At 37.9% G+C, this 26,600-nt stretch overlaps 2 protein-coding genes across 4 annotated transcripts in view; both read right to left on the bottom strand.

The window, feature by feature from the left end:
- Positions 1–3,475: 3,475 nt before the first annotated feature.
- Positions 3,476–17,077, bottom strand: LOC114525124. The gene is made up of 2 exons (XM_028546338.1): positions 16,934–17,077; positions 3,476–8,517 (listed from the first exon to the last, which is right to left on the bottom strand). The coding sequence occupies exon 2, from the start codon at positions 8,494–8,496 to the stop codon at positions 4,417–4,419; it is 4,080 nt and encodes a 1,359-aa protein (XP_028402139.1). The 5' UTR covers positions 8,497–8,517; positions 16,934–17,077; the 3' UTR covers positions 3,476–4,416.
- A 2,964-nt stretch (positions 17,078–20,041) lies between these two features.
- Positions 20,042–26,600, bottom strand: part of LOC114525121 — a 76,506-nt gene continuing 69,947 nt past the window's right edge. For 2 of the 3 annotated variants that reach the window (XM_028546332.1, XM_028546331.1), the window contains exon 3: positions 20,042–24,806. In XM_028546332.1, coding sequence (XP_028402133.1) covers positions 20,385–24,785 — 4,401 coding nt within the window. In that variant the 5' untranslated portion in view covers positions 24,786–24,806 and the 3' untranslated portion in view covers positions 20,042–20,384. The remainder of the gene's footprint in view (positions 24,807–26,600) is intronic. The other variant, XM_028546333.1, reaches the window with a different exon arrangement.

Here is a 26,600-nt window from a genome sequence, read left to right as displayed (position 1 = left end):
CGTTGTTGACGAAGTAAAATGATTCAAGAAAGAGACAAGAACGTACCTTTATCACTTCTTGGAACTGATAATCCAACTACGTCGCCATAATTCAGCGAGATTTAAGTCAGAATGAAACCAAACAGACGCTAAGAAATGTACACAAACCTAGCGAACAAGAATACACCAAACACTCTGCTGGTCTACGCTACTGGTTACATTTATTGAAAGGAAGTCATTCGAAATTGTCGGTGTGTGTTTGTGTCATACAGGATGTGTCAAAAACACTATAATTACCATAAGTTGATATTGCAGAGAGCATTTCAATATCCATGTGACTAATTATGCTTCTGATATTTGACGTATTTGACATTAGAATAACCACACAAAGTTCAATTACAGAATATCTAAGCATGGATTGTGTTCACGCACCCTTTGGATCAATTAGTGATAAATTACGCCAGAGTTGCAGTTTTCTAAAACACTCTGCAGAACCAGTCTAATTGTGTTATTGTCTAATTTTCTTTGTTAACATTCCTTATTACTGATTTTGTCTTGTGTGGGCGAGATCTTCCTCATTGAAAGCTAAGATCCTCCTCGTATGGAAGTCACCAGAGATTTTCTACCATGCAGATCTACACAAAATGTTCTGTTCCAAAGCTATTTATGTAGCCTCAAGAAACATAAATGCGCAGTTACCAATTGAAAACAGGATTAGTCAAAAAGCCTTTATGTGAATTTTAATCAATATCAGAATATCAGTAGCGGACCAAGGCAAGAACCCATGCAGAGAAACTCCATTCACCCAGCCCCGTTTATAAAACAAACATTTTTCGTACGGCACGCTTAATTTTTTCAAGGCAGGCCAAAAGAAATTGGCGCCGTGACTAAGCCTGTTTACGCGTTATTTTTCTTTTTAGGCCTGAATACCACAAAATTTTAGAAAGCACCCAATAGAATATTTTTGGCGCCCATAACCACAACGCTGTTGCTATATAAGTCAGCAGATTAACAAAGCAGAGATGCATCAATTGAAGCAAATGATCATGGTTTAGTTGATAAAATAAAGGAAATAAAAATAACTTGTTACATCATCTGGTAATCATGCCATAAAGGCATTCTAAAAAAATTATCCTTCGAACAAAAAGCGAATCGTTTTATTCGTGTTATAGTGTCGGTATTTTTGAATTTTATAACTTGTTGAATGACTTCAGCACCCTAGGCTTCTATTAAAGCATTTGTTTTCGTATCCAACCAGAGCTTTTCCTGCTGTTCTTTCCCGCTATTTTGCAGTAATTATTTAATCTGCGCATGATCAACAATAAAAAATTGCTGATGAAATCAAAGAAAATTCGAGGCCGACCCTCGCTCAAATCCGATTCAAAATTGCTGATGCAACTATATTTTCGGCACGGTGCCGATGTGTTGACAGGTCGAGAACATCTTTTAAAGCAATCTCGACACGGATAAAATTACTGGTCGGCGGACTTATATTATGTCTGTTTATAGGACAAAATTTAAAGTACCGTGCCATTTTCTGCGATCGTGCAAAAAATTATGCGTTCCTGGCCAAAAATGCTTGTCGTGTAAACGAGGCTTTAGTCACTGCATGGTCATGGCCACCAATAGTATATGCGGACTATCGGTGTCATACGAGAACCAGTGAACTAGGCTTGAAGCCTGGTTTTCATACGTCATGGACAATTGGCGAAGGCCGAAGGATATTGTCAGAGATCACTGGAGAATAAAGTGGTGTGTTATTTTCCATAAATTTTCTTGGTTATTGGTTATCAACAATAACATCACCGACTGTCGGTGGTTAAGAACAAGGCCAGGTTTATAAGCCAGGTCGATGGTTATTGTTGGTGAATGCAGGAGAATAAAGGGCTTTTCTATTTTAAACAAATTTCGGCACTGGCCACCACCTATCTTCGCTGACTGTCGGTCACATATGAAAACGAGGCTTATGGAAGCCAAAAAAGAAACTAAACGTTTTGTCTTTAGGAAAACAAGTTTACCCTGTGTTATAAGACAATGGTAATCCATTCATGGAGATAAATTCAGCGGTTAATAATAATGAAGTGACGACATTCAATAAGAGATAAACGCATTGTTCAGGAGAAAGAAATTATATTCTGACAAACCTTCCTCTGCCGGAAAGAATTCGTCAGCGAGTGTCTCCCAAAATGTAGGAAATCAAATCATATAGAGACCGCTGAAATACAAAAACATTTTATCATTTTTATGGGGAAGGTGCTCCAAACCCCCCACAACTTCCGCATCTATAAATGATCAATTTCTATAGTTGGAACTACTTGGTTCCGCTCCCCGCCCAAAACCTCACCTAACAATTTCCTAGAAAGACCTCGCAGTCACGAATATCCCTTAATTGGTTTTTGTTGTTTCCTCTGTTTTCTCGAAGGTAATAATGATTCAGCTAATTTATTCAGCCAATCTGGCAACCCTGGTTCTTGGTGTCATTACCTCCAAGATGATATTTCGCCAAGGTGATATCACACCAGAAAACTTTTACACTCATTGATTGCGCGTATTATAAGAACGTTAAAAACCACAGATATAGAAAATCAGAAAATTCAACAACTGAATGAAATATGTAATAAAATGGTTAACGGTTTACAAATGATTACAAATCTATACAAATTACAATAAATGTTGGCAACAGCACACTTGTGTGGACCAGACACTTTCTAACGCCTGTATTCTAAAAGCTCACTCACACTCAAACTCATTGAGTGGGAGATCTTAATCTTCTCGTAATGTTTCAATGGCGGTATTTCCAGCCAAACAGGGGCTTGATTTTCAGTGATTTACCTTATATCTTTCCATCTATTCAGAAAAAACTTTCTCATTGATCAGCATTAACGAAATTTATATGTCACACTCGATGAGTATGAGTGTGAGTGAGCTTTTTGAATACAGGCGTAAGTCTTAATATCCTATTTTAACACTTGATATTAGTTTGCTTACAGATGAATATAGTTGTGTGTTCGTTTATTAAAGACACCACGTTTTATTAGTTAACAAAACAAAGCTCTCCCATTCGTATGTCTTATACAGATATTTCATTCTCATGGAAAATATTCACATCAGCTGGATCTCCACTCGGGGAATTTATTCACGCGACGCGAACCGGAATCTAAAAATCGGTGATGTGATTGGTCCGCGAAGAAATTCCCCGCGAAAATGTAAGATCGCGCTTCCTAATTCTTTATCAGTTCGCGCGAATAAATTCTGCCAGTGGAGAACGGGATTTAATCGAACTTAGCGCTTGGGGATTATAAAGTTTCGCACTTTTTTTTAAAAAATATACTACAAAAACTTTTCTAGGAATAATCAGGTCCTATAAATTACTTCTCAGTCAGTTAAGGCCTGTTTCAAAGTGTCGAACGCGTTAAAAACCAAAAAACGACCTTTGAAACACGCCTAAGACATGATTGTTGGTTTTTTTGTGACCTTCTTTTTCATGAACATCAGATGTCTTGAACATAATATTATTCACATTTCAGTCAAATTTTTACAATTTTCCATCTCCGCTTCAGACTATAAATATCTTCCTTCCCAGCTAAAAAACGAACGTTCTCTGTAATGTACATAGTTCTTGTAGTTCCATTAGGGACGATAATTGAGGTGATGTTTATTCATATATTCTGTTCTGCCCGACAGATTTCAATTCTAAGATTGCAGATGTATTGAAGATATCATCTTTGTTTTGTTTAACAAACTGTAACCCCAGTTAGGGAGGCAAGGGAGTGCTATCACTTGCCCAAGGTGAACTCCCAGACAAACGGAGGGAAGGAGGTGTCTTACTTCTCCATTCTAGACCAGCTCCAAGCGAAGTCTAGCCGCTGCCCGAGAACAATGTTCTTGATGATAGTTTTCGAAGTCTTTTCCTATTGGTTTTCGTCCTCGTGTGAACGGGATCATTTCAGTTACTTTTAAGAATAAAAAAATTCTCATTTATTGGGTATAAACAACCTGCAGGAAACCAAACATATACAGCTTTGTGTAAATTTTCCTAAAAACTTTTTCCGCGAGACGACTTTATTTCGGTTAAAGAAAGATTGACTACTAAATACTATCTCGCTAAATATCGTCCAACAAAGAAAGTTATTGTTTAATATCGTCCAACCAAGCAACTGCCCGTCGCTTAATTTCGTCCAATAAGGAATTTTCTGGAATAGACAGTCGAAGAAACACCATATCGCCTCTGTAGTTAGAAAAAGCCAGCATGGTCTCTTTTGGGGAAAGTTTAATTCCTTGGTTTGACTCATCAACCTTCAAGTATGGTTGATAGGAATGGTCGAGAATCGCGCCAGAGTCCATGTCAAAAAATATCATCAGGCGATCGGATAAATTTAATACAATTCTACTCTTGTGAATACAAAACGACCTGGATAACGAATGAACAAAACTGAATTAAAACATTATATTTTGAGAATCACCAGTGTCCAGATTAATTATTTGACTCATTTGAGCAACAAAGTGCATGACTACTGCGACTTTGGAGTCATTACTGAAACTTACTGCGACTATTTCATTGCGAAATTCATAGTCATAAAAGACTTCATACGAAGTTGGTTTTTCGGTATTTCTTTTCCAAATATAAAATATATACCCATTACAACCTGAGATAAAGGCACCACCAGGCGAGATTTCCACTTCCATCTTAGGGTCAATTCCAGGCAAATTGATCATTACAGGACCATCAACATCTCTGACATCGAGAACTTTCACGGGTTTGAAGCGTCCAAGAGCAAAGCTGACAAAGCCTTCATCAAACCAGTCCACTAGCTTGAGTTCAGACAAGTCGTCTAGCACCAAGTCCTGACTGCGAGTAAACACGATCTCTAAAATGTCATCTACCGGGTATCGCGTTAATTTGGGAATCCCGTTAAATTCACTAATCACAAACAAGAAATCTTCCGACCACCACCATAAAAACCTTAACCCACATTGACTGCTTTTGAAACGTTGTTGAACTTGGCTGGTATAGACATTCCATACGTTGATATATCCATCTGAGTTGCAGGATGCAAGTCGAGAGCCGTCAGGAGAAAACGAACTCGAATAAACTTTCGTTTGCTGTGACAAACAAGAATGCTCTTGTTTAGGAGCTAATGCCTTAAAAACAATTAATTTGTCAATATCTGAATAGAGCCACACATTATCTTCTAAAGTTGGTATTTTATTTGCACGGAAAGAAAAGCCACAAGCAGCAACAAGATAGTTCCAAGCAACAATCGCAGTAAAAGGAATACTTTCTGTCTCACTCGAATAACAAAATTCTTCCGAAGAAAAAATACACTCCACACCTTTGCAGATCCACGGACACGAAATCATATTATATTCAGTCAAACTTTTCCTCATTTCTAAGTGTTTAGAATTTGGTTCCTCAAATCTCCGCTGAAAACATCGTTCACATTTCCTACTCTTTAACAGAACTCGTTTCTCCCTTTCCCCGTGAGATAATTTTCGCTTATCACTTCTTTGCAATGTGATGGCGCTCCAAACACAAAACGAATAACCCGGATAAGATGAAGATTCTGAATTTGCAATAATAAATAACCCTGTGACACTAAAAGAGCACCAATCAACAGGAATTCCAGCACAAAGCGACGACAGCAGCGTTTGTTTAACAACGTCCCATAGTTTAATGGTGTTTGAACCGTCGCTAGTCACCAGTTTTTTGCCGTTAGGAGAAAATGCACAGGACAGGAACGTCTCTTCATTTCCAGGGAAGAATGGGACTTCCTTTCTTCCAGCAATGTTAAACGCCGTTTCCAGTTTACCAAATAATATGAGCGAATCGTCTGGAGAGAATGTGCAGCATGGAATTTTTTCCGATTTTGTTGAATAATTCATAATTTCAACTAAAGTTGGTACGGATAGCACATTGATAAAATTTTCCACTCCAACTGCTACTCTTTTCTCATCGTTAGATAAAGCAACAGCTGTAATATGATCAAAGTCACCGCATTTCCAGACTGCTCGCGGCAAAAGCGAAACTTCGTAAGAAGTCGACTCGACAAAAGGTGAAACGTTTGATAGTAGCGTCTCCGCGATTTTCTTCTCATCATCGCTGAAATAACCTTCTGGAGAATGTGTAAGAACCGCTTGTAAATAACATTGTGAATATACTGTCGAAAAAACTGAATAATTGTCATATTCCAACTGGTGTCCTAGAACATGTTCCAACGAGTTAAATTCAATGACATGGTACGAAATTCGGGCGCGTAAATCTTCGTTTTTAATCCAGGAACATTGCAGTAATGTGAGCCAGAAACGCAGCAAATCATCTAAATTGATTATCATCGCAGTTATCATATAACATACGATAATAACATCAACCGACCAAAACACACCTTCCTCCATTTTACACTTTTCTAGATGTTTTAAACCATGTTCCAGAGCGTATTCCACGCCATTAGTAAATTTAACCTCAAGTCCTAAGCGAATATTCTTCGCAATTTCTTCAAAAATCTTTTCGCATAAAAGCCAAAGCGATCTATGTCCATCATCGACCTTGACAGTATACTGGTGATCTTTGTAGCCCTTTGCTAGAAGCCAATCAATAAAGGATTTGTGAAAAACGGTTAACATGTCATCTGAAACGTACAACAAGCACGATACGGTTTCATTAATTTTGTTGATGATGTCTTTCGTTTCGCGACAATCTGGAGTTAAACCAAAAGCCTGAGCGATGAAAGTGAGGGGAAGAGGTCCTTCGGAACTAGCCAGCATTGCCAAAATATTCAACACATCAAACTTTTCGTGTTTTATGGTGTTAAGCTCGTCTTCAAGGCGTTTAAAATATCGTTCGTAAACAGAATGCAGACCTTCTGGGAGAAACCCCATGACGTCATTATTTGTTATCTTCTCAAGATCATAGCGAGCCTTTAGCCCAGATTGAAAGTGATCTGCATAGAGAAATGAGCCCTGGCATTTGGCAACAAAAATGGAAAGTAAACCAATAGTTTTATTTTGCCAAAAGCGGTAATGAGATGATAGATATGGATGATCCTTATAGAAATCTTGGCTCATCTCCCTTTTATCCACTTCCCTGCCAACTAAACTTGGAAAACATTCTTTAAAATAAAGTTCAAGATCTAAATTATTGTTGTAATGAACATTGGAAATGTCTGTCTTTTGCTCGTCTCTTAGTCTTAGATCAGCAACGGAAATCTCTGGCCTGCTTGTCACCAAGATTTTGATGTAGTTGGGAAGCTCATGAAAATATTCAGCAATCAAATGCGCAATTTCATTCTTATTATCAGCAGCACTTTCATCCAGGCCATCGATCACAACTAAACGCGGCTCTTTTATTTCCAATTCATCTAAGGGATTTTGCAAATATATTAAAAATGCATCTCTCAGGTTTTGGACTTGATGACGTCGTCCTAACTGATCAAGGAGCTCCTCTTTAAAACCATGGACGCTCTTGCACATCTGACTTGCGAGAGACTCCAACATCGCCATAGGATCTCTTAGGTTTGAATTGCTGAAATCACAAAAGTGACAAGCAGCCAGCTTTCCATTCTTCTCAAAATCTTCACAGATTTTAGCGGCAAACACGTTTTTACCAAATCCTGGTCCAGCTGTTATTAATTTTATTCTTGAGTCACTCTCACTGATACAAAACCATTCGTTAACTTCCCTTAACAACCACTCTCTTGTTCCAGGTAGGAAAAACTTCACTTTTCTTTGAATTTTATTCTTGAAATTATGTTTGGCAAGTTTTCTTAATACATCTTCACTACTCTCCTTGCAGAATTTTTTTTCAGGATTGGCATCCTCGGGTATTGATAGCGTACGCTTGAGGGAAGTTTGCGGTATCTCATTGTAACTTTTCTTCAACAAAAACTGGCACAGTAGATTTACTCCATCGCGGGTTTCTTCAACGATTTGTGTCATTGTTGCAAGCATTTTAATACATTCATCTTCGTGCAGTTTCCAATCTTTAAGCTTTTGCACATACACTTCTTCTTCAGGCCCAAGAGGACATTTTTCTAAATCATCGACATCACTCTGTGAAACGCCCAATTCTACTATCGCCTGGGAAATTTTCTTCCATAAAGACTGAAATTTTGAATTGTCAACTCGAGTGGATGTTACATGTGCAATAACTTCATTTCTGTAACACTTGATTCTTGTGATATTCGCTTGCTCTGATCTATCAGTATTCGGAGGTATTACGCCCCATCCTGTTGATGGAAAACCACAAATGTTCCGGAATAGAACTGTAAGTAATGTGAGATCAAAGGTTTTGGAATCTGGTGGATTGCCAGACGGAGGAAACAGTAAATCCCACTGGGAATTATTAATAACTCGAGGTTTTAACATTTGAAGAGATGTTTTTTTCGCAGCTAGTACTCTGGGTAGACTAACAGGTGGATGGATGGTATCAAATGTATTTCTCAAAGCCTCAGTTCCTTTGTCAACTAAAAGTCTACTAAGTCTTGTAAAATTCGCTTTTTCTTGCAGTTCGCCAGAAGCCATGGCATAGGACAGGGTTAATTGCTGTAAAAAAATGGTTGTACTAATTATATAGGTTACACCGAGAAAAAGAATGGGATGAGGTAGCGTTTATAATATTTTATGACATTCTGTATGATATAATGTTGTTATATATGGACCATACGCTTGTTAAAAGATGTATTAAAATTGGTTTAATCCAAGAATTCTAGATCTGTTTAAAATATAATATGAAAATATGTAAAAGTAATTATTCTTATGATCAATATACAAATTATATTGGACTATGTCGAGGTTTTGTGCTTTATAGTGTGATAACTATTGCTTAAATTACAGTTAAACACTTATAATCGCATTTAGATTTGCTAAAGCCTGGTCATATATGACCTTGCTACTGCTAAGATGCCAGGGTCACACAATCAGTTCTATTTGTAAAACGTACGAACACGAAACTTTCTCTTTTTCTCTGGCAAATCTTCTAGTGAAATGCATTTCTTACTTACGGCACTCCTGGTTTAATTTCTGCTTTTTCACTCTCTGTTGTAGGCGATGAAATGCAAATTCATTTACTGAATTGATCACGATTTTTTTAATCTTAAGTCTGACGTATTTTTCTAATTTGATAATACTTTTCAAATACAATCATATGATAAACTCACATGAACATAATTGCTCAATGTCCTAACAGAATGATGCAGCACTGTGCCGGGACAACAATTTATAATCTTTAAAAGTGACCGAAACGTAATTTTTAAATCTTGAAGCAACAAGTCAACTACAGCGTCTATATTCTACACAATTTAATCAGAAACAGTACACAAACCTCGCGGATAAAAAACAACAATCACTTTATTCTATCAATCCTGCTGGTTATTTATCAAGCTTGCATGGGTATGTGTTCAGTAGCTTTATTAATTTCAGCCAGGGAAGAGGGATGCGAGTTGCGTTGTCTACTGCTCTTTGTAAATACATCTCGTGTTGGACTATAGCGATATATGAAGTTTTGTATAAATTATTTCATCTTGCATATTACATCATGTCTTTAAATATCAACAGTCTTTAACATTTCATACCTTCGACTTCGTTATTTGTTAAACACGACGTCTGGTTAGTGTAATATATTCGTAATGTATTCATAGATTATGTTAATATATATTTTATAAGACACCTCATTGTGTAATAGAGATCATTTGTATGTAGCTCTTCCAACGAGACTTACTATTAAATACGTAAGAATATAACATGGTGTCAGGTGTGGCTAGTAACTAAAAGAAAATGGCCATAAAATCGTTAGGAATAGCTTAACTTGACTTCGAAAATGGCAATTTAGCAGAAAACTGGAAGCGATGGAAGCAGACAATGGAGTTAACGCTTCAAGGGCCATTAGCTGAGATAGAAGAAAAGCAACAATGCGGTTATTTTCTGCTGTACATTGGTCAAAAAGGCAGAGATATCTACAATACTTGGGCGTTAAAGAGTGCCGAGATGGACAAGATCGAAGCGTTATTCGAAAGGTTCGAAGCCTATTGTAGTCCTAAGCAGAATGTCACGGTGCTACGTTACAAATTTAATACGAGAGATCAACGAAGTGACGAGAACATACAGGGTGTATCAAAAAAAATGTCCCAAATGTAAAATTTCCGTTTTTCAGGATATTTTGCAGAATTTGGCAAATTTTTGTGTTCCTAGAGATAGTTAAGATCGACTTATCTGGTATACTTAGGCCAAGTTTGGTTTTTCATTAACAAAATTACGTTACCGGGGGGGTGGTTCCTTTCCACTGATATTGAGAGGGCTTGCGCGCGAAAATGTGAAGCTGAAATTGAGATATGATTTAGCTGTCTAAAAGTAGGAAAGCTTTTTAATAAACTGTCAAAGTTTCAGGAAAAATAATGCAAACTGGGAGCAACGCGCGACCCCTAAAGGTGACAAATATTTCATTGCGCGTAGTGGATTAAATGCATCGTTGATTTTAGCATGACCGATCTCATGTAAGGCTGGGCAAATGAATACATTAAAGTGAGAAACTGAACACAAAAACAAAGCGATTTATTCGTGATGTTAATCCTTAGCATGTCCACCATCTCATTCTAAGCAAACTGCGGCTTGTCTGAGCATACTAAACACTGAACAGCGAACCATTGTTCTGTCCATTCGCCTAGATTTGCCGGTGGTAGCGTAGGCGATTTGCAAGGAAGAATTTCGAACGAAATGGATAATAGGGGGCAGGACAGACAAATGTGGTTCGCCGTTCAAGTGTTTACCATGCTCAGACGAGCCACAGTTTGTTAGAAAGAAATGGTGGAAATGTTGAGGCTTAACATCACGAATAAAAATCTTGTTAGTAAATCGCTTCGTCTTTTTGTTCAGTTTCTCGCTTTAATTTATTCATTTGCCCAGCCTTGCATGAGATCGGTCACGCTAAAATCAACCATGCATATTATCCACTGCGCGCAATGAAATATTTGTCACTTTTAGGGGTCGCGCGTTGCTCCCAGTTTGCATTATTTTTCCTGAAACTTTGACAGTTTATTAAAAAGCTTTCCTACTTTTAGACAGCTAAATAATATCTCAATTTCAGCTTCACATTTTCGCGCGCAAGCCCTCTCAATATCAGTGGAAAGGAACCACCCCCCCGGTAATATAATTTTGTTAATGAAAAACCAAACTTGGCCTAGGTATACCAGATTAGTCTTAACTATCTCTAGGAACACAAAAATTTGCCAAATTCTGCAAAATATCCTGAAAAACGGAAATTTTACATTTGGGACATTTTTTTTTGATACACCCTGTAGATCAATATGTAACAGAACTTAGGCGACTAGCGAATGACTGTTCGTATGGAGAACTATTAGAAGAAATGATTCGAGATCGGATTGTTTGCGGTACGAACAATCTGCAGATTAAAGAAAGACTTTTACAGGCAGAAATGCTTGATTCATCGAAGGCTATAAACATTGCTAGGGGAATTGAAATAGCTACACACCAATTGAAAGACCTTTCAGAGGAAAGCGACAAGGCGGTGCACGAGATGTATAAAAGTGGGCGTAAGTCAAGTAAAGATAAAGGACAAGACGATCAAGAACAACAAAAGGGTACGAAACCGGAATCTAGAAAACCGTGTAGCTGCTGTGGTCGTAAACATGTGGGCAAGCAAACTTGCCCAGCAAAAGGTAAAGTTTGCTATAAATGTAAAAAGTATAATCACTACTCACGAATGTGTAGAAGTAGGACGGTGCATGAAGTTGAAATTCCCACTAACTCAAGTTATGAAGAGAGTGATTTTTTATCGGGGTAGTTAATGAACCTAATGAGAAAAAAGATGAAATATCCGTAAACTTGCTAGTTGATGAAAGTGACTCGATAAAAGTGAAATTAGATACGAGAGCGCAAGTTAATGTGATGCCGATACAAGTTTACAATTCGCTAAAGACTAAGTCAAAAGTGTTGCAGCCAACTAAAGTAAATTTAATTGCGTATGGGGGAAACAGAATTCCAGTTCTTGGTCGATGCCAACTGAAATGCAAATATAAGAACCAAGTGCATAACCTTGAATTTTACGTTGTTAATGCGACAGCTCCCACTGCCTTGAGTTTAAAAACATGCCAAAGCCTATCATTAATTAAAGTTATAATGATGGTGAATAATCAGGGCGAAAACAGTAACGGTGATCAGTTAATTGAAGAGTTTAGTGATGTTTTCAGAGGACAAGGGTGTTTATCGCATGAATATCACATCCAACTAAAGCCGGAAGTTAAACCCGTTGTGCATGCTGCAAGAAAAATACCCGTGAGCTTGAGAGATAAAGTCAAGCATGAATTAGATCGGATGGAAAAGTTAAATATTATACGACGCGTTGATGAGCCTACAGAATGGGTCAACTCTATGGTTGTTGTCCCAAAGCCCAATGGGGAAGTAAGAATTTGCTTAGATCCCAGGGATTTGAATTCTGCAGTAAAATGCGAACACTATAGAATGCCCACATTAGATGAAACCACCAGTCAGTTGGCCGGTGCGAAATACTTTACTGTTTTAGATGCAACAGCTGGCTATTGGAACGTTCCGCTGTCCAAGGAATCCTCTATATTGACAACGTTCCAAACACCATTTGGTAGATTTTGTTATTTACGAATGCCATTTGGTATATGTTCCGCACAAGAAGTCTTTCAGAAGAGAATGGATCACGCATTCGGAGAATTGCCAGGTGTCCACGTGATTGTTGATGACATACTTGTAGCTGGATCAACTAGAGAGGAACACGACAACAGGCTACGTGCGACGTTGACAGCCGCGAGACAGCATGGGGTGAAGTTTAATCCAAAGAAAATGCAGAAGTGTTCACGTGAAGTTAAATTCTTTGGTGAAATGATAACGAGAGATGGTCTAAAGCCCCATCCCTCCAAAGTGGCAGCAGTGAAAAATATGACGTCTCCGCGAACCAAGAAAGAGTTGGAGAGTCAGCTTGGTATGTTCACTTACTTGGCTCAGTATTCACCACATCTGTCGGAAAAAACTGCGATCCTAAGAGAGCTGGTCAAGAGAGATACCATGTGGAATTGGTGTCCTGAACACGAAGCTGCGTTTAATGAAATAAAGAATATTATAACGCAAGTTCCAGGTCCAGTTCTAAAGTTCTATGATCCTGGTAAACCGGTCACAGTACAAGTCGATGCTTCCCAGTCAGGACTAGGAGCTGTGCTTCTACAAGATGGGAAACCTGTCGCATATGCTTCGAAAGCTTTGACTCCAACCCAACAGGCATACGCTCAAATTGGAAAAGAAGCATTAGCGTTGGTTTTTGGATGTGAAAAATTTCATCATTACCTCTATGGTCGAGACTTCGATGCAGAAACAGACCACAAACCCTTAGAAATTATAATGAGAAAACCCCTTCAAGCTACGCCATTGAGAGTTCAGAGGATGAGATATCGTCTACAGAGATATAACGTGACCGTTAAGTACAAGCCTGGAAAGGATATTCCTGTTGCGGACACACTATCGCGAAGTGGTGCCTGTAGTGAGGATCCATCAGAAGATCTAGATTTGGAATCTTACGTTGAAAGTATCGTTAAAGAAATGCCAGTATCTGAGGGCAAGATAAAAGAAATACGAGATGCTACGAAGCGTGATGAAGAGTTACAAGAGCTTCAACGATGTGTGAAACAAGGGTGACCCGAATCCTTAAAAGAAACGCCAAAAATGGTGCAGTGCTATTGGAACTGTCGTGAAGAAATCACAGAAGTTGATGGGGTAATGTTCAAAGGAATGAAAATCATCATTCCTAAGTCAATGCGCCAGGAAATGTTAATGATAATACATACTGGGCACATGGGTATCCAGAAATCGAAAGATCGTGCTCGAGATGTGCTGTAGTGGCCTGGCATGACGAAAGAAATAGAGAATTACGTAGCGAGATGTGCAACATGTCAAGAATACCAGAACCTTCCACAGAGAGAACCATTGATTCCCCACAGCATTCCAAGTCGCCCATGGCAGATGGTAGGAACGGATTTGTTTTGGTGGAATGGTGCGAATTACCTACTCGTAGTGGACTACTATAGCAAATTCTTTGAGATTTGTCTGCTATCTAACACACTGAGTATTACGGTAATCAAACACACCAAATCTATTTTTGCTCGTCATGGCATACCAGAAGTTGTGATATCTGATAACGGTCCTCAGTATTCGTGCAAGGAATATGAAGATTTTGCCAATACTTGGGGTTTCCAACATAAAACCTCATCCCCAGCTTATCCACAGTCTAACGGGTTGGCTGAACGTACTGTTCAAACAGCGAAGAATCTTTTACAGAAGGCGAAAGAAAGCGGAGAAGACCCTTACCTAAGCCTTCTCAGTTACAGGAATACGTCTGTATCTGATGTTGGTTCTCCCGCCCAACTCCTAATGAACAGGTGATTGCGAACAGATCTACCAACCACTAGTCAGCAGTTGGTTCCAAAGATCCTTAACCGACAAAACGTGCAGAATTGTTTGAAAAAACAAAAGATTCGACAAAAACTTTATTATGATCGTTTCTCGAAAAATCGAAAACCTTTGCATAAAGGAGACCGAGTGCGAATATACCAAGATAAAACATGGCAACCAGCAACTATTGTTGATCGAGATGAATCTCCATGATCTTATCATGTTGAAACGCCAGATGGACGTGTGTATAGAAGAAATAAAAGGCATTTGATTGAAACACCAAGCTCAGTGAAGAGAACAACTGACAAAATTCCTCAACGAAGAACAGTCGTTGAACAATCGTTAAATGAAGATTCAAGAGAAGGAAATCCGTCGGTGCAAGCTCCGGAAACGCCAGTACTAAAGACACGATCAGGACGGATAGTTACAAAACCAAAACGATTTTCAGATTATCTGATGTATGGAAACTGCAAATAATTTCTATCAAGTTAGTTAGTTGAACAATTTATATATTCTAAGAACAATTTAGAAAACATTCAAAAAAACAATAAAAAGAGGGAGATGTAATATATTCGTAATGTATTCATAGTTATGTTAATATTTAGTATAAAAGACACCTCATTGTGTAATAGAGATCACTTGTATGTAGCTCTTCCAACGAGATTTACTATTAAATACGTAAGAATATAACAGTTAGTAATTTTCCAGCAAGTTAATACGTGGCTTTAGAAACCAACAATGCGTGAGATGAGAAAACTTAAGATATCAAACAAAGCTGGTTTGAAGCTTTTAATACGACGTCAGAGCGCTGTGCCATGGTTATTTAATTTGTCGATCTAAAGCTTACTTCGTGTGATAGTTGTCAATCCAGTCATTTTATTGCTTCAAATTTGCAGGATTTCTTTGCAAAACCTATTCATTTCAAAGCAGATATATACTTTTAGCTTTTTTAGGCTTTTCAAAGGCGTGTGTTATTGTGATATAAACAGACTATAATTTCAGAAGGAAAGGAACAATTTGATAGTTGGTTAAACTGAGATTTTGTATAAGTAACTAGTTGGTCAGTATGAAAATATAGGATAATGGGTAGCACATGAAGTTCCAATCAAAGAAAGCGCCAGTTTTGCAGATAAAACAAAATTAACAAAAGATAAATGTGTTTTATCTAAGGGAAAAGTCGCCCCATGACGTAATTCCACCGCCCTCATATGTCAATATTATTAATTTATTACAATTATCAGCATATTATTGTTAGTATTAAGACGAGTAAAGGATACTAATGAACGAAATTTACGATTTTATTGAAGTTTTTGCTAAACGTTTTAACATGACGTCACAGCGTTGTGCCTTGTCTGGAATACTTCGCTCTTGACGAAGTGAAATGATTTACAATCTTCAAGAAACAAAAACGTACCTATGAAATTCACGACGTAGACATAATTCCACAGATTTAGGCCACAAATAAAATAATAAACGCTAAGAAATGTTCAGAAATCCAACAGACAAGAATAAAACAAACACTCTGATGGTATCCTGCTGGTTCTTTGTTCAACTCAATGTTGTAAAATATCCGCTTTGCTTTAAATGCATTTTTGTCGGTTTAATGCGCTTAATTACTTCGTATTACTCATTTTATCTTGGGTAGAGAACTTTGATATATATTGAGTGCTGGAAAAACTAAACTAACGCTTAGGTTAAACATTAATACCACTTCAAAGTACTTTAACATTTTCAGTCATTTTTTAACCGTTCGCTAGCGAAGTATTTACATATTTTCTTTTCAATTTTAACACAATAAATAAATTAGTTCAGCTTGACTGTTCTTATTTCAAAAGAAAATATGCAAATATTTCGCTAGCGTAAGCAACCACCTTTCTGCATGTGGAAATCAAGCCTTATTAACGCCGTGAAGTTACCTTACGCTTTTAGAAAACTTAAACTAATTTTATGTGATCTCGATTTCATGGTTAGTAACTGACTAACAATTTATGACATTGTTTTGAAGACCAACAATGCATAAGATGAGATGAATGGTAATTTCAATAGCTAGAGATTGCTTTGTTCTTGTGATATAAACAGACTATAAATTCTTAGTTGAAAGCCTCTGAGGAAAGAAAGGAGTCAATTTGACGGTGGAATAAACAGATTTGAAACTAGTGGCTTATAAAACAGGACGATGGTTGAAACATGAAATTCGACTTCATATGCTAGTTTTCGTCAGATAAAACAAATATCAATGTGTCAATTTCTACCATAAAATTCACACTATGACCTAATCTCACAGCCTTAACTTTAATTCACTTTTTCTACAGTTATAAAAGACAAATTTGCTGAAGCCAATCGGTTAATTATTGACAACCAACATGATATTCTATAGTAAGACGAATAAAGTATATTTGGAGCAAGATTTTTTATTTTATTCAAGGTTTTGCTAAACGTTTTAACAAGACGCCACAGCGCTGTGCCGTGTCTAGAATACTTCGCTGTTTACGAAGTAAAATGATTTATAATCTTCAAGAAAGAGATAAGAACGTACCTTTATCAATTCTTGAAACCCATAATCCAACTACGTGGCCATAATTCAGCGAGATTTAAGTCAGAAATAAACCAAATAGACGCTAAGAAATGTACACAAACCTAGCGAACAAGAATACACCAAACACTCTGATGGTATCCTGCTGGTTATTTAATGAACTCAAATCATGCATTCGAAATTATCGTTATGTGGGTGTCATACAGGGTGTGTCAAAAACAATATAATTTGCATAAGTTTATATTGCAAAAAACATTTCAATATCCGTGCGACTAATTACGCTTCGAATATTTGACGTATTTGACGTATTTGACATTAGAATAACCACACAAAGTTCAATTACAGAATATCCAAGCATGGATTGTGTTCATCTAAAACACTCTGCAGACTTTGTTAATATTCCTTATTACTGAATTTGTCTTGTGTTGGCGAGATCTTCCTTATTGAAAGCTAGGATCCTCCTCGTATGGAAGTGACCAGATATTTTCTACCGTGCAGATCTACACAAAATGTGCTGTTTCAAAGCTATTTGTGTAGTCCCAGAAACATAAATGCGCAGTTACGAATTAAATAGAGGATTAGTAAAAAAAGTCTTCATGTAAATTTTAATCAACATCAGAATATCAGTAGCGGACCAAGGCAAGAACCCATGCAGAGAAACTTCATTTACTTTGCCCCGTTTATAGAACAAACATTTTTGGTACGGCACGCTTAATTTTTTCAAGGCAGGCCAAACGAAATTGGCGCCGTAAGTAAGCCTGTTTACGCGTTATTTTTCTTTTTAGGCCTGAATACCACAAAATTTTCGAAAGCACCCAATAGAATATTTTTGGCGCCCATAACCACACCGCAGTTGCTATATAAGTCAGCAGATTAACAAAGCACAGATGCATCAATTGAAGCAAATGAACGAATCTTTTTAATCGTGTTATAGTATCGGTATTTTCGCATTTTATAACTTGTTGAATGACTTCAGCACCCTAGGTTTCTATCAAAACATTTGTTTTCGTATGCGACCAGAGCTTTTCCTGCTGTTCTTTCCCGCCATTTTGCAGTAATTATTTAATCTGCGCATGATCAACAATAAAAAATTGCTGATGAAATCAAAGAACATTCGAGGCAGACCCTCGCTCAAATCAGATTCAAAATTGCTGATGCAACTCAATATTTTCGGCACGATGTCCATGCTTTGACAGGTCGAGAACATCTTTTAAAGCGGTCTCGACACGGATAAAATTACTGGTCTGCGGACTTCGTCATCGGCCACCGGACTTCGAAATTTCGTCATCCGCCACCACCTATCATCGCTGACTGTCGGTGACTTATGAAAATGAGGCTTATGGAAGCGAAAAAAGAAACTACACGTTCTGTCTTTCAGAAAACAAATTTACCTTGCATGTGTTATAATAAGGTAATGTTAATCCATCCATTGAAATAAATTCAGCGGTTAATAATGAAGTGACGATATTCAATAAGAAATAAACGCATTGTTCAGGAGAAAGAAATTATATAATGACAAACCTTCCTCTACCGGAAAGAATTCCTCAGCGAGTGTCTCCCAAAATGCAGGAAATCAAGTCATAGAGACTCTGAAATACAAAAACATTTTCTGGAGGTGTTCCAAACCCCCCACAACTCCCGCATCTATAAATGATCAATTTCTATAGTTGGAACTATTTGGTTCCGCTTCAACCCAAAACCGCATCTAACAATTTCCTAGAAAGACCTCGCGGTCACGTATATCACGTAATTGGTTTCTTTGTATTCACCTGTTGTTTCCTTTATTTTCTCGAAAGTAATAATGATTCAGCTAATTTATTCAGCCAATCTGGCAACCCTGGTTCTTGGTGTAATTACCTCCAAGGTGATATTTCGCCAAGGTTATATCACACCAGAAAACTTTTACAGTCATTGACTGCGCGTTACATAAGAACGTTAACAACCACAGATATAGAAAATTAGAAAATTCAAAAACTGAATGAAATATGTATTAAAATGGTTAACGGTTTACAAATGATTACAAATCTATACAAATTACAATAAGTGCTGGCAATAGCCTATGATTAAATATCAAGCAGATATGTATTTGTGTGCACCAAACACTTTCTAAGTCATAATATCCTATTTCAATACTTGATATTAGTTTGCTTACAGATCAATATAGTTGTGTGTTCGTTTATTAAAGACACCACGTTTTATTAGTTAACAAAACAAAGCTCTCCCATTCGTATGCCTTATACAGATATTTCATTCTCATAGACAATATTCACATCAGCTGGGTCTCCACTCGGGGAATTTATTCGCGCGACGCAAACCGGAATCTAAAAACCTGTGATGTGATTGGTCCGCGAAGAAATCAGTGGCCGCGAAAATATAGAATCGCTTCCTAATTCTTTATCAGTTCGCGCGAATAAATTCTGCAAGTGGAGAACGGGATTTAATGGAACTTAGGGCTTGGGAATTAAAAAGTTTGCCCATTATTTTCTACAAAAAATGCTACAAAAACGTTTCTAGGAATAATCAGGTCCTATACATTTCTTAAAATCCTTCTTCTGGGTCAGTTAAGGCCTGTTTTAACGTCATTCTAACAACGAAAACACAATGTTTGAAACACGCCTAAGATTGTTGTGTTGTTTCGTGACCTTCTTTTTCATGAACATCAGATGTCTTGAACATAATATTATTTACATTTCAGTCAAGTTTTCACAATTTTCCCGCTCGAGACTTTAAATATCTTCCTTCCCAGCTAAAAAAGGTGCTTGTAATGTAAATACTTCTTGTATTTCCGATATCTTTCTTTTTCATCAGTATCAGACGTTTTGACTATAATACAGTTACTATTAATTACTATAATTACTACCATTATTTCATAACCGGCACAATTACCATCAGCACCATAGTATAGGCCAGCACCATCACCAATATCATAGATGAGAACTATCACCACTAACATGACTGCAATCATCCCTACTATAATGAACATCTAGAACAACAACATTGGCATCAGTGACAATGTTTAAAGACTTGTTTCTTGCAGATGTATTGAAGATATCATCTTTCTTTTGTTTAACAAACTGTAACCCCAGTTAGGGAGGCAAGGGAGCTTCACTTGCCCAAGGTGAACTCCCAGACAAACGGAGGGAAGGAGGTGTCTTACTTCTCCATTCTAGACCAGCTCCAAGCAAAGTCTAGCCGCTGCCCGAAAACAATGTTCTTGATGATAGTTTTTCACGTTATTGTTCACTAAATCCATTATAAAATATCCTAACTGAAAAATCAATTCCAAAACATCTGTCGTTCATAACAAAGTCTTTAACAGCTAAGTCTTCTCCTATTGGTTTTCGTCTTCATGTGAACGGGTTCATTTCAGTTATTTTTAAGAACAAAAACATTCGCATTTAATTGGTATAAACAACCTGCGGGAAAACCCAACACGTAACAAAATTTATTCCGTTTAAAAGCAGAGAATATTGACTAATGCACGTCGCTCAGTATCGTCCCACAAAGCAACTGCCCGACGCTTAACATCGTCCAACAAAGGATTTTGCGGAATAGACAGTGGAAGAAACACCATATCACCTTTGCGGTCAGGAAAAGACAGCACGTCCTCTTTTGGGGAAAGTTGAATTGTTTGGCTTGGCCAAAAAGTCTGCAAGTATGGTTGATAGGAAGTGTTGAGAATCGCGCCAGAGTCCATGTCAAAAAACACTATCAGGTTTTCAGATAAAGTTAATACAATTCCACACTTGTAAATACAAAATGACCTGAAATAAATAATGGGCCAGAACACAAGTATTATATTTTGAGAATCACCAGTGTCCAGATCAATTATCTCAGCAGAACTCCTGTGCATGACTATTGCGACTTTGGGATCATTACTGAAAATTACGACAGAAGGCAAAATTCCAGTGTCACGGTGATAAAAGACTTCATATGAAGTTAGGTTTTCGGTATTTCTTTTCCAAATATAACATTTATTCTTATTACAACCAGAGATGAAGGCACCACCAGGCGAGATTTCCAGTTGCATCTCAGGCTCGATTCCAGGCAAATTGATCATTACAGGACCATCAACATCTCTGACATCGAGAACTTTCACAGGTTCGTTCCTTTCGAGACCCAAGCTGAAAAATCCTTCAGAAAAACGAATCGGCTTTGAATGACTGAAATCAGGCAAGTTGTCTAGCGCCACGTCCTGACTGTGAGTAAATAAGATCTCTAGATTGTCATCTACCGGGTATCGCGTTAATTTGAGAATCCTGTTAAATTCACTAATCACAAACAAGAAATCTTCCGACCACCAGCATAAAGACATTGACCCACATTGACTGCTTTTGAAACGTTGATCAACTTGGCCGGTATAGACATTCCATACGTTGATATATCCATCTGAGTTGCAGGATGCAAGTCGAGAACCGTCAGGAGAAAACGAACTCGAATAAACTTCCGTTGGGTGTGACAGACAGGATTGCTCTTGTTTAGGAGCTAATGTCTTAAAGACAATTAGTTTTTCATAATCTGAATAGAGCCACAGATTATCTCCTAAAAGTATCAATTTGAGTTTATAAAGAAAATCCTTTGAAGGAGCTGTAGCAAGATAGTTCCAAGCAACAATCGCAGTCAAAGGAATACTTTCTGTGACACTCGAAAAACAATATTCATTCGGAGAAATAATACACTCCACACATTTGCAAATCCACGGACACGAAATCGTATTATTTTTTGTCCTTATTTCTAAGTGTTTAAAACTTGGTTCCTCAAATCCCCGCTGAAAACATCGTTCACATTTCCTACTCTTTAACACAACTGGTTTCTCCCTTTCCCCGTGAGATAATTTTCGCTTATCACTTCTTTGCAATGTGATGTCGTTCAAAGCAGACGACGAATAACCCGGATAAGATGAAGATTCTGAATCTGCAATAAAAAATAACCCTGTGACGCTAAAAGAAAACCAAAGAACAGGAAATCCAAGGTGAAGCGACGACACCATTTTTTGTTCAGCAACGTCCCATACTTCAATGGTATTTGAACCGTTGCTAGTCACCAGTCTTTTGCCGTTAGGGGAAAATGCACAGGACCGGAACGTCGCTCCATTTCCAGGGAAAAATGGGACTTCCTTTCTTCCAGCAATGTTAAACGCCGTTTCCAGTTTACCAAATAATATGAGGGAATCGTCTGGAGAAAATGTGCAGCATAGAATTGCATTTGAATTTGTTGAATATCTCATACTTTCAACTAAAGTTGGTAGGGATATCACATGGATAACATTTTCCACTCCAACTGCTACACTTTTTTCATCGTTAGATAAAGCAACAGCCGTAATATGATCAAAGTCACCGCATTTCCAGACTGCTCGCGGCAAAACCGAAACTTCGTAAGAATTCGGCTCGACAAAAGGTGAAAGGTTTGATAGTAGCGTCTCCGCGATTTTCTTCTTATCATCGCTGAAATAACCTTTTGGAGAGTGTGTAAAAACCGCTTGTAAATACCATTGTGAATATACTATCGAAAGAAGGTGTTTTGAATTTATGTAATAATGCAGCTTCATGTCTTTCAGGGCATGATGAAAAGAGTCAAATTCAATGACATGGTACGAAATACGGGCACGTAAATCTTCGTTTTTAATCCAAGAACTTTGGAGTGATTTGAGCCAGAAACGTTGCAATACATCTGAATCGATTTCAGCTAACATATAACATACGATAATAACATTAACTGACCAATACACACCTTCCTCCATTTCACACTTTTCTAGATGCTTTAAACCATGTTTTAGAGCGTATTTCACGTCATGAGTAAACTTCACCTCAACTCCTGAGCGAACACTTTCCACGATTTCTTTAAAAACCTTTTCGCATATAGGCCAAAGCGATCTATGTCCATCATTGACCTTGACAGTATACTGGTGATCTTTATAGCCCTTTGCTAGAAGCCAATCAATAACGGATGTGTGAAAAACGGTTAACATGTCATCTGAAACGTACAACAAGCACGATACGATTTCATTAATTTTGTTGATGATGTCTTTCGTTTCGCGACAATCTGGAGCTAAACCAAAAGCCTGAGCGACGAAAGTGAGGGGAAGATCTTCTTCGGAAGCAACCAGCATTGCCAAAATATTCAAGACATCGAACTTTTCGTGTTTTAGGTCGCTAAGCTCGTCTTCAAGGCGTTCAAAATATCGTTCGTAAACAGAATGCAGACCTTCTGGGAGAAACTCCATGACGTCATTATTTGTTATCTTCTCAAGATCATAGCGAGCCCTTAGCCCAGATTGAAAATGATATGCATAGAGAAATGAGCCTTGGCACTTGGCAACAAAAATGGAAAGTAAATCTAATGTATGATCCTCATAGAAATCATCGCTAATCTCACTTTCATCACTTTCATCAATATCACTTTCACGATCAAGATATGGATGATCCTCATAGAAATCATCGCTTATCTCACTTCTATCCACTTCTCTGCCAACTAAACTTGGAAAACATTCTTTAAAATAAAGTTCAAGATCTGAGTTATTGTTGTCATCAACATTCGCAATGTCTGTCTTTTGCTCGTCTCTTAGTCTTAGATCAGCAACGGAAATCTCTGGCCTGCTCGTCACCAAGATTTTGGTGTACTCTGGAAGATCAGGAAAATATTCAGCAATCAAATGCGTAATTTCATTCTTATTATCTGCAGCACTTTCATCCAAGCCATCGATCACGACTAAACGTGGCTCTTTTATTTCCAATTCATCTAGGGGATTTTGTAAATATATTTGAAAGGCATCTTTGAGGTTTTGGACTTGATGACGTCGTCCTAACTGATCAAGAAGCATCTCTTTAAAACCAGGGACGCTCTTGCACATCTGACTTGCGAGAGACTCCAACATCACCATAGGATCTCTTAGGTTTGAATTGTTGAAATCACAAAAGTGACAAGCAGCCAGCTTTCCATTCTTCTCGAAATCATCACAGATTTTAGCGGCAAAAACGCTTTTACCAAATCCTGGTCCAGCTGTTATTAACTTTATTCTCGAATCATTGTCACACATTTGAAACCAGGCGTTAACTTCCTCTAACAACCACCCTCTTGTTCCTTTAAGGAAAAAATTCAGCTTTCTTTTAATTTTACTCTTAAAATTATGCTTAGCAAGTTTTCGCAATAAATCTTCATCACTTTCTGTGCGGGATTTTTTTTCAGGATTGGTGTGAGACTGGCGGATTTTATCTATTTCGTCACGGTTTTCTTCAGCGATTTGTTTTACATTTTTTACAGAACATTCAATTGTGGCAAGCTTTTTATTACACTCATCTTCTCGCAGTTCCAAATCTTTAAGCTTTTGCACATACATTTCTTCTTCAGGCCCTAGAGGACGTTTTCCTAAATCGTCGACATCACTCTGTGAAACGCCCAATTCTACAATTGCCTGGGAAATTTTCTTCCATAAAGACTCAAATGTTAAATTGTCAACTCGAGTTGTTGTTACATGTGCAATAACTTCATTTCTGTAACGCCTGATTCTTGTGATATTCGCTTGCGTTGATCTATCAGTATCCGGAGGCATTACACTCCATCCTGTTGATGGAAAACCACAAATGTTCCGGAGTAGAACTGTAAGTAATGTAACATCAAAGGTTTTGGAATCTGGTGGGTTGCCAGACGGAGGAAACAGTAAATCCCACTGGGAATTATTAATAACTCGAGGTTTTAACTTTTGAAGAGATGTTTTGTTTGCAGCCAGTACTCCAGGTAGACTAACAAGTGGATGGATGGTATCAAATGTATTTCTCAAACCCTCAGTTCCTTTGTCAACTAAAAGTCTACTGAGTCTTGTAAAATTTGCTTTTTCTTGCAGATCGACAGAAGCCATGGCATTAGACAGGGTTTATTACTGTAACAAAATGGTTGTACTATTTAGCTATATGGGTTAGAATCCTTTACCAGCTGATAGTTTTAGTAAATATACAATTTGAAAACAGTCTGCATAATTTCACATTGTAAAATTTGACTTTTCTTGCAGTTCGTCAGAAGCCATGACATTGCACGAAGTTTTACTGCAACAAATGGGTGTTAATACTAGATGGGTTTCGTTAAAAAAAAACAGGTGGGCTACATATATTTAATGCTATTTTGTGTAAATGGTATTCAGTGATACCACGTGGACCGAATGTGTTATGAGAGCAATATCTCGGGAAATACAATGACAAATGATGAAACATTATGATGAACCAAACAGCTGAGAATGCATTCCCTGGCATGGAGAAATAGAATATAAACAAATTGAAATCTTTACAGAGGCTAAACAACGTATCCACTGGAAGGTGATATTGGTTTACCATTATTGAAGCATGACATGCAGTATTAAGCCTGGCGCACACTGGTCAACATTGCACACTTATCACACGCGGTAATTTCTTAGTCTGGGAGTAGTATTGACATATTTCGTCGTTAGTGCTTAATTTTACGACACAAATACACAAATGGAAGAATATCTCAATTTAGGCCGTATTCTGTGACCAGTTATCTTTCAGTTCCGCTGCCATCATTCGCTAAATACACTTTCTTTACATAAATCTATAGATTTTGACACGCTAAATACGATTATCAATGTTGTCACTTACCCAGACCCAGTTTTTGAGTAAAATGCCACCGAAGTTCCACTATTTTCATTGTTTATTCCGCCATGATTTCGCGTGTACTTGGTGTAATATACAATGAAATGTACTCGTTCCAGGACCAAATTATGCTATTTTTGCACGGACGATTGAATAATTTGGCGTTAGCTAAGTAAAAACGCGCGCGTTTGCTTTAGTTTTTCAAAAAAATATGGTCATACCTTGTATGAAAGACGTCTGTGACTAAAGTATCATATAAAGTTTCTTGTTTTGGGTGAAATATTACCAATTTATATATCCACTTCATTGTTTGTTTCATGGTGTTGCACACCAAAAATCAACAGCATTGGGTTTTGTTGTAGGGTTAGGGAACGACCCTACATCTCTGCTAGGATTATGCGCAGACGAAATGCACTCTACTTCTGTCACCCACTTTGAGAGAATGCCGAGACAGAGGGCTGGGGCTAAAGCCCCTCCCGCTTTTAGTCAGAAAACGGTCCCGGGGCTTTGCTTTGCACAAAATCATATTGTACTGAAATCAATTTAGGAAACAATAGTTCACTAAAATCAGAAATCATCTATGTCATCCAGGTCTCCATCGTTCGAAATTCCCTCGAGTTCACAGTCACTATCTTCTTCATCCTCGCCAGCGTCACCATTCCGACAGTCAATGCAGGAACACAAGTCGGTGCACTTCATTCAGTCCAGCCTTCTGTCATGAGCATCGCCTAGATTCGCACCCCGTTTTGCACTTGCAATTAGTGCATTCCAGCAAATAATCTGGGGCTGCGGGACGCGTCATCCATTGGATTTCTATCTCCCCTTCAGAAAGTTTCCAGCCATTTCCAATTGGAGAAAGAATGGCCATATGTGCCAGAAGACAACGAGACCATATCCCTGCTTGGTAGTTTGCTCGCTCGATATGCTTCAAAAGTGCGTCCCGCGTTGGTGGTAAAACTTCATCAGAGCATTTTCCAGCTGTAAAAAGTGCGTACCTGCATTCGTCAACATTTTTGGATCTCGAGTCGCCGTATAAAGACAAGTAAACTCGTTGACCGCACGGACCAGGT

Source organism: Dendronephthya gigantea, unplaced genomic scaffold (genome assembly GCF_004324835.1).
Source record: "Dendronephthya gigantea isolate DGI-Jeju-01 unplaced genomic scaffold, DenGig_1.0 000033F, whole genome shotgun sequence".
In the NCBI taxonomy this organism is placed as follows: Eukaryota; Metazoa; Cnidaria; class Anthozoa; order Malacalcyonacea; family Nephtheidae; genus Dendronephthya; species Dendronephthya gigantea.
Note: the sequence above shows the minus strand (reverse complement) of the source record. Positions and strands in the feature narration are given on the sequence as shown.

What these genes read in the sequence shown, in the direction of transcription:
- LOC114525124 (XM_028546338.1), bottom strand. Translation starts at nt 8,496, where the DNA reads ATGGCTTCTGGCGAACTGCAAGAAAAAGCGAATTTTACAAGACTTAGT.